This window comes from Fragaria vesca, linkage group LG2 (assembly GCF_000184155.1).
Source record: "Fragaria vesca subsp. vesca linkage group LG2, FraVesHawaii_1.0, whole genome shotgun sequence".
NCBI classification, from domain to species: domain Eukaryota; kingdom Viridiplantae; phylum Streptophyta; class Magnoliopsida; order Rosales; family Rosaceae; genus Fragaria; species Fragaria vesca.
In genome coordinates, this window is record NC_020492.1 from 14,392,018 (window position 1) to 14,401,504 (window position 9,487).

General features: G+C 36.0%; 1 protein-coding gene across 1 annotated transcript; it reads right to left on the minus strand.

Annotated features, from left to right (window-relative positions):
* Nucleotides 1-3,585: 3,585 nt before the first annotated feature.
* LOC101296534 lies at nt 3,586-6,986 on the minus strand. Its single transcript, XM_004290473.1, has 2 exons — nt 5,186-6,986; nt 3,586-3,610 (listed from the first exon to the last, which is right to left on the minus strand). Exon 1 carries the CDS (start codon nt 6,615-6,617, stop codon nt 5,262-5,264), a length of 1,356 nt encoding a protein of 451 aa, XP_004290521.1. The 5' UTR covers nt 6,618-6,986; the 3' UTR covers nt 3,586-3,610; nt 5,186-5,261.
* Between the last annotated feature and the right edge of the window lie 2,501 nt (nt 6,987-9,487).

The following is a 9,487-nucleotide window of genomic DNA, read 5'->3' on the forward strand; positions in this document are numbered from 1 at the left end:
CTTCCATATCACCTCTTTGCAGATATTTATGCTAAAATCCATAAATCATGGTCAAGTAATTCAAGACATGTTTCTACAACATTCAGAATCCATGAATGTTAAGGATGATGGAATCCCTAAACTTAGTTTCATCNTAAACCATGATGAATGGAATCTTGCAGCTATTGAATGGGGAATAACTAACCAGGTTATTTTCCAAAGTTTAGATTATGCTACCATAAAAGATTTTCCTCAATTCATTAAAACAATGGTGTATCATGTAGCAAAAAGCTATAGACTCTCCAAATATCTCACATTCAGCATTGCAAGTACTATTGGATGGAGAGAAAGAGAAAAATTCTTCCAACCATCTAAAAGATGGTTGCCGAAGACATAAGGAAAAGCAATTTGCTTAAACTGACAGATGGACGGCGAGTTTTCGCTACACATATGCAATTCAAAGTGGAGCTCATCTAAAAGATGTTGCCGAAGACATAAGGAAAAGCAATTTGCTTAAACTGACAGATGGACGGTGAGTTTTCGCTACCTTAAACCATATGGCAAGCAGCTATCAGCCTACTCCTGAACAACAGAAGCAAGCATATGATTTACTTTCTGACATGGCTACAAATATTAGCCAGTTGGACCTCCCGTTTATGGTAGGACAAGAAATTGAAGAGCTGTCCAATTTACCTCTCTTAGATTCCAACATTGTTTTATCAAACAATGGGATTTCCATTGTTCCTTCTTCAGTACACTGAGCTGTGGTGTTTCTACTAAACTGTTCAAATATCCTATGAGAAAATATTTGAAATCTAGAGTATTTATAAATATTTTCTTTATTTATAGCATATTTGAATTTTTCCAAATTTTGTAATTGTTCATTGGAAAAATTTATTTCTTCTCCAATGACATCTTTTAACCTTGTACTCTGAAGTTCTTCTTCAGTATTTTCTTCAACATTTTCTTTTAGCATAAAGATAAATTCTTCGTCTTCTGAGCTATCACTTTCTGTTTCTAACTCATATAAAATTTCTTCATTGTCAGAGATTTCTTCACCGAACAATATTTCGAGGTTATTTTCTTCTAACATATTAACCATCTTTTTTGTATTTTTTCCCTTTTTAGGACATTCTGGAGCATAGTGCCCTTCTTCATTACAAATGTAACATCTGCATTTTTTATGCTTTTTAGTTGTTTTACCAGACTTATTTTTCTCATATATATATATATATATATATATATATATATATATATATATATATATTCTCAGTAAATCAGAGTATGAGTATTTTGGTTGTCAGAGTATGATACACTAGTTACAGGTTCTTCTCAGTATTACCCATTTACCCTCTCAATAATATGACTAAGCATTCTCAGTATTCAATTTGAAATGAAAAGACACACAAACACATATCCTGCAAAGTGCAAACACTAGCCAAGACGAGATTTTACACTGATCTAGCTTACTCTGAGCCACCATTATACAAAAAATGACATCAAAATGGCTATTATGTAACAACATAACTTCAATCTGGTGTACTCTGCTTCTTCCCCAAACTGTAAGATTCCATTCCAAACACAGGCAGTGTCCTGTGTTGCTCATGTTGAAGTTTGTTAGGCTAGGCAGGATGTGATAAAATTCATGCACCACAAGCAACCGATTGTCTAGCAGTACAGCAGTACCGACACATCAAACACCATATATTCATTTAAGGTTAGGATTGAGAGTCTTACAAATACTAAGATAATAATAAGTATAGAGTAACAAATAGTAAGGATCCAGTGATATAATCATCATCAACGGTTGAGTGTCTCCTCAAGACATGCAATGGTTTCAGAAAGACAAAAAAAAACAGAGAATCTCGCGAGTTTATGACAAGATAAGCTGGCTGCTGGTCATATCCAATATGAATTATCCTACAATGAGAATGCCTGTCTGACAACTCTAGTAAAACTGGAAATTTATCGATCACTTCCCGGCAGATTTTTCTACCAACTACAAATCATGCCAATCCCAGTACTGACTGACACTTCAAAGTAGGAGTCAACGTATTCCCGAAGCTGGAAACCCTTCATGATTAGAGGCAGGTTATGCCAATTCGTAAATCATTAAAGGGTGAGTGGGTGACCCTGCCAAATCCAATCACAACCAATATAATCCAACAGGAATCCGACACCCCAACCTCTCCATTTCATTTGAAGGGGGCAGTCCTCTCACTTGATCAATAATAGGGTAAACTAGTGAGAACTAACATAAAGCCATATCCATCATTCCTTTTTTCTGGCAAGATACAGAAAGAGCCGACTGTTTCTTCTAATGCTATAGCATTCAAATAAAAACCAACTCCACTATTTCTTAAATCAAATATCCCTTTCCCTATATATAGCCTTTGCATCACAGTGGAACAGAGATGGAGTCATACAGTACAGGTCATTCGGCATTCTGCACCCGCTAACGAGAAAATGATTGCATCTTCACACATGGGCTCATCACCGTATCACCAAAGAAAAAGGCAGAATGCAGGCACAGAGGTGGGATATCTAGTATGCACTGATGTGCAGAAAATAATTTAGCTTCCATAGAAATCACAAAACAATACCTTAATGTTATACAGCGGCAACAAAATAAATAACAACATATCATCAACTCCATTATTGTGATAGATTTGCAAGTCCAATAGGACCAATACCATTCCTGTTTACCCTTCAACTTAATTCTGTCACTCATGGAAGTCTTTTGATGAACATTAGAGAAGAAACAGATGTACTATAACAACAAATATCTATCCTGTAGCAAGCTTTATACTAGAATTCCTGAAGACAGTCATAAATGGGCACAGTTTACCTACTCATTTGATTATTCACAAGAAACATATTGATATATTAGATTCACATGTCCACAGATGTAGGAAGTAAAGCAATACATCATAAACCATAAGAAGAGCACTTATAGTATCACTTTGTAGTTCAACGTGAAAATAGCAGTACAAATCGGGCAATAAAAGGGGCGCATGAAGGGAACCCTCAGATAGTCAAGTGAACTGTATTATCGATGTATCAGAGATGCACATGAGCGAAGGAAGAAAGATGCAATAACATTACAAAGACAATAAAAGAGAAACTGAGAAAATATAGTTCATGACTAGATACATCTGTCTAGAAAGTTAAAACATTTCAAGTGGAGTTATGTTGAGTGAATTTCATGCCAATTCAAAACTGTAGAAATGAAAAAAATGGCTTACCCATCATGTTTAGGAAAGTTATAGCCAGTTAAAAATTCATCCAAGGCCCAGAACTGCCAAATTCAAGCTATAGGGATTTAGTATAACCAACAAGAAACAAACACATGAATCTCTTAAATCTCGAAAATCAAGAAATCTAATAAATTCAGGATACATGGTCAGTTCTTCCACACCTACTTAAAACATTAATAATCCCGTTTAACCAAGCTTACCAATTACCAATCAAGTAACAGCAATCCCCGAAATTCTTGAACCCCCCCCAGCTTAGGGGTATTAGACCCTAGCCTATCCATATCATCCAGTGATCAAAATTCCCTTCCTACTGTTGGACTGCAGTCTTACAAGGCTTAGTTCCTTGTTACTGGTTGTTTCATATTCCAAACAGCCTGACCTCAATAGGAAATGTATGTCAGAGCTTATAAAGGCAATTGCAAGACAAGATTACAAAAAGCTACTTCAATCAAATACATAGAGGAACATACATCAGAAAGAAAGGTGTAAAGACATGTTGTCATAAACTAGACCCCAATTTAGGGGTATGTGAAGACTAAAACGGCTGCATCTTCAGTGATGCAGCATGTGTTAACTTGAAATGAATCTTTGCAGGGCCAGAAATAAGATATCCAGTGAATACTTAGCAAACATGAGGAAAGTTTGTCACGGGTTCAACCATACTGACCATCAATGGCCAGTCAAAAGAGCTTCAAAGTTAGAGAGAGTAAGCTACAGCCTGCTTGAAATAAAAAATAAAAAAATAAAAAATAAAAAAATAAAAAATCAGTTCTTAGTAAAGAGGACTCATTCCCAGATTTCAAGATTAAGAAGTCAAAACGCTTGCAGAGTACAAAATATTTTTAAATTATATAAAGGATAAACTACATTTTCCGCCCATGTCTTTTGACTCAAAACTAGATTTGTTCCCCTCACACTTAAACTTAGCAATGGGATCCCTTTGTGTTGCGACTGTTAGAGATATGAGGAACATGTTTTGATTCAGTCATTCAACCTCACTATATTGACCACTGGCCGTGAGAATCATGTGCATTCAAACTTACAAAAACTACAAGGTGTACTTGAGTTGTTAAAGAAGTAAATGCGATTGCCTACATTTGCAACTTTTAAACCCCATAGACCAATTATGTTTTGTGTCAGAACAGAGGACCAAAATATATATTTTGCAAACAACTGAGATGCTAGATCAAATGGTTAATCAACTGGAAGAAAACAAACTTTAGAATTCAGTTATCCAAGGTGGTAGAGGTTATGGACAGATCCTAGAGGATAAAGAAAGAGTGAGAGACCTGTATATCCAAACAGCTCTAGACTAGGAGAAGTTTAACATATGGCCTTTAGGTAACATAAAAATAAAACAGCTTCAAAAGCAGCAATGCACAATCACTGATCTTCAACTGGGAGAGTGCACAAAAAGTATCACTGAGGATGCAGCAACATGAACATGAGTACAGAAATCATAGTATTCCAGCATTAAACAGATTTAAGGAATGATTGCCAGGAATCAGACCCAACATCATATAAACTACAAAAAGAAAGAAAAAACAAGAACAGCAACGAGATTCAATCACTATGTTTATCAGCATCTAAGTAAAACTTACAAGATTGTCCAAAGAAAAAGAAAAGATACAAGAATCTCAACTAGAAATAAAACAAATGGAATGCTGATGTTCATGCTGCCACCATAGAAACAAAATCAAAAATGAAAAATAAAAGCTGATTAATTTTGAAAATTGCCAGATACAATATGCTACTTAGATCTGAATCACACAAACAACAAAGTAAACAGAGTTTTGTGACCCAATACCCTTTTACCACAAGCAATATGATGATAACTACTGTCATTGATGCCACAATCATAAATTTTACAGAGTACCATCTAGGTAGAGTCATCATTCCAAGATAGTTCCCTCATCCTATATGTGATGCTTGAACAAACAGCAGCTTACCAATTTAAAAAGAAACCATGTTGCCCACAAGTACCACAATTGCTGTAAAGATTAATTGGAAGTTCAGAACAGCCATTTAGCTAAATCCGGCACCCATTTCCTTCCTTTTCAATTCTAATGCCATACGCTCATTCTCAAGCTTCATTCTCTCATTTTCCATCTTCAGCTTTTCCAGTTCACGATCCCTTTTCTTGCTAAATTTTTGCCACTTGAGACGCTGTTTCTCCAATTCTAACATCTCAACTTGAATTTGTAGCCTCTGTTCTTCTAACTGAACAGACCGCGATTCAATCCACTGCTTCTGTAACCAAGCAGCTTTTGTGCTATCAGGTAAGGCTTGATTAATATCACCTTGGGCAATTTGGGGATGAGAATAAGAACTTTTGTTACAATCTTGTGCATTCAAAAAACCACCAAAGTTAATATCTTCACGGCCTTGACATTGCCTCAACCTCTTCACAGAGTCTCCTGACCCACCAAACATTCCCCTGTTTTCACCATGTGAAACATTATTTTCCTCAAAATCATCACGCTCATCAGTTTCCATATCTTGATCATCTTCATCAAGATCATCATGGTGATGCCTCCTCAGATCATCAGTATCATGATCATCTCTATTTCTAAGAGCCTCCTGCAAGGCATGCTGCAATGCTGGATCGTGAGGCAGATGCAACCGATTACCATTATGATAGGAACACATCTCTTCATAAAACAGGTGCTTTGAACTTAATATTTTCCTCACATCATCTTTTTCTTTCTCTGTTAAGTAATCAATCACATCCAAAAGTGCAGGGTTCTCAACAACCTGGCAAGAAGTGCCCCTCCCCAGCATGTCATTAAGTTTCTTATACCTTTTATTAAGGTCATTGAATTTATCCTCACACTGCTGCGGAGAAACATGATAACCCCTTTCTGCCATGACCTTGGAAACAGATTTCCACTTTCCCTTCTTCTGTAGAGCAGAAAACTTCCTTCTCACCCCGCCACCACAATCTGAACCAATATCCTCACCTATATAAGATACTGCAGTTATCAGAAGCCTCACCATCTTATCCGTCCACTTAACACGCTGCCAGGGAGACCCCTTCTTCCCCCTACTTGCTTCAATATGACTATCAACACCCTCCTCCGTATAACTCGGCTCATCCTCATCACTCATCGAGTTCTTGCATTTCTCTCCCTTATTGTAATCTACCATCGAAAGGGTCCGATCACAATTATGCATAGTTCCCATTTTGACAGGAAAACCCTCGTGAATCGAGGGGTGCACCATTGATCCTTGCCGAGAAATTTGATGCTGCTGCTGCTGCTGCTGTTGTAGGTTGTGTGGGTGTTGGGTCTGATGATGAGCCCTCATTGACCCTTGCAAATCAAGACCAACATAACTTCCCCCACCAGGAATCCTACCTCCTTGTGACAAATGCCCATCCATTCTTATTGTAAACAAGATTTCAGATCAACACCATGAAACCATTACTACCACATATTCCACAGATTCATATAATCACATATTCCATGCAGTCAAACACAAAAAACGAATCATGGTCACCAATCCTACTATCCAAATCTTCAAGTATGCACCTTTTCAGTTCCTCCCAACACCAAAACCAAACAGAAACCCCATTTCCTAGATTCCAAGACCAAACCCAAATTTGTACAAACAATCACAACCCAGTTCCAAAATCTACAACTCCAGCCAAAATTAAAAGGCTTTTCCAGACACTCCTCAAAGAACAACAGGGCAAAAGCAAAGCAACTTATCTGAAATACCCAGAGAGCTGAAGGTCCTCCAGTAATCAAGCTGAGATTTTGGGGGCGAAAGAGTCACGAAAAAGACACCTCCTTTGTGGTTCTCAAGCTTTACACACACAGCACAAGGGTTTTGTCCCTATGTGACGCTACACCCTACGTATATATTACGGATTACCAAACCAAATTTGTTTCCCTTTTACTCTTTTAAAAACCCTTCCAGCAAGGACCCTTAAGTTGAGAATTTGATGAAGACTTTTCGGTTTATCCTACCTTTCAATCTTATATCCACATCTTAACCGTTCAGTTTATAGATATTTATGAGTAGATCATTTCTTTAAATTTTCAGTTATATTGAAAATTGTTAAGACATTCATAAGTGTGATTTATCAATTATGAATTTGAACGGTTCATATTTGACAGATTTGGTTCATCCATTAATTTGATATAGTTTGTTATCATAACGAACACCAATTTGGGCAAAAATTTGTAGAAATGATCTACCCATATAAACTTAAAAACTGAAATGTGATCGAAAATTAGGTTTTTTAAACCATAAACCGAAAAGCCTTCAACTAGTCCTCAACTTAAGAATTCTCACTAGAATGGCTCCTTGAAAATTGGGCCAAAATGACAAAATACACTCATATGATCATTTATATTACAATAATTAAACCTCACGCCCTGCGTTTGAATGTTGAGTTGATTAGTTTCGTATTATTTTTTCATTTTTTGAGGGAATTTTTCAAATGGTACCCCAAGTTAACTCCATTCATCATTTTGACATCTCAATCTTGAAAACTATGATAATGGTACTTAAACACTTAAACCCAACCCAACATTAGTTCTCTCCGTGATTGACACCGTTAAGTTGGACTTTGTCCATGGGCAAAATTGTCTCTTCATGTTTTCCCTCCACAAAGCTTATCAGTTGAATTAGAGTTTCTCGACATGAAGATATCAATTATGAATGTGAGTCATATTACCTAGTTATCTTTGATTGTTCTATTAAGTATATATGTTTCATGAACTTCTGTACTTGATACAAAATGCATTTAAATCTTAATCAATGTTGATTATTTCTCTCACTGATGGGTTGTAAAAGCTACTTTTAATGATGAATATTAATGATCAATGGTGTATTATAATTTCTAGATGTCTCTAATTTTTGTATGCAGCCAACACATGGCTCATCACAAATTCTGATACTGATGGGAAAAAAGACATTATTCTGGAGGGAAATATTTGTGGAGGGAAAAGATTTAGGGAGGGAAAACATGAAAAGACAATTTTGCTCATAGATAAAGTCCAACTTAACACGGTGTCAATCATGGTGGGAACTAATGTTCAATTGGATTTAAATGTTGAGGTACCATTATCATAGTTTTCAAGATTGAGATGTCAAAATGATGAATGAGATTAACTTGGGGCACCATTTGAAAAATTTCCTCTTATTTTTTTGAAAAAAAACGGGGTTTAGAACCGAGTTATACTGGGAGGCTCATCCCCACGTCCACACTATTATTAATAATACTTTGCCTTATGAGGGAGACATAATACTTACACCCTGAATAAAACTATCATTAGAGCATCTCTAACAGATTCCCCATTTTCTCAATTTTTTTCATTTTGGAGAAAATTTAGGTGTTTTACTCCAACAGATTCCCTAAAACTTTCTTCAAAATGGGGAATGTGAGGAGAGAGAAACCCAAATTTCATATATTTGCAACAAACTCTATAATTTTATAAAAGGATTTGGGGAATGATCATAAAATCTCCAAAATGGGGAATCTATTGGAGTTGGAGAAGAAAAATTGCTTGAAGCATTGACTTTTGCTTTCCTATTATAGAGAAATTTTTGGGAAGCTGTTGAAGATGCTCTTACATGAGTCTATAAAGAGGACATCCTGTAGGGCCTCATCTACCATAAGGTCAACAACATGACCTCTACTAGCAAAGTGCGCTAACCGATCCGTCACATTATTTGCTTCGTGTTATTTATTGAACTATAAACGTGATGCATGATAGGGGATGTCAAGCCTTGTTAGCTTTCCGGGCTTCTAAGAAACTTCTTTTTGCGCCTAAAAGGTGTTTGAGATAGCGCCACAATTAAAATTATAAAAAAAATTATAATAAATAGTTTTTAAATTTCCAAGCACATTAGATATTTTCACTAATTTCAATAATGTGCTTTGAAGCGTTTATTTGAGTGTGTAAGGTTGTTTGATTATTTATGATTGTAAAGGGGCGAAAGGTTTTGCTGGTTCAATGTATATATATATATACAGGGCCCTTCCGATGAGGGATCCCTATTTTAAGTCATTTATAGGGATAGGGCATTACACCAACTTCCCGATTATAATTTTACATCTCCACCGTTCATATCTTAGGTCTATATGAGTAGATCACCTCTATAAAATTTTATATGATTTGGTGATCGTTAAGGCTTTCAAAATTTCAATTTAGTTTTTATGACCTTCAACGGTTTTAGTTTGACATAAGCTAGACCGTTCAAGATTATTAAAACTAAATCAAACTTTTGAAAGCCTTAAC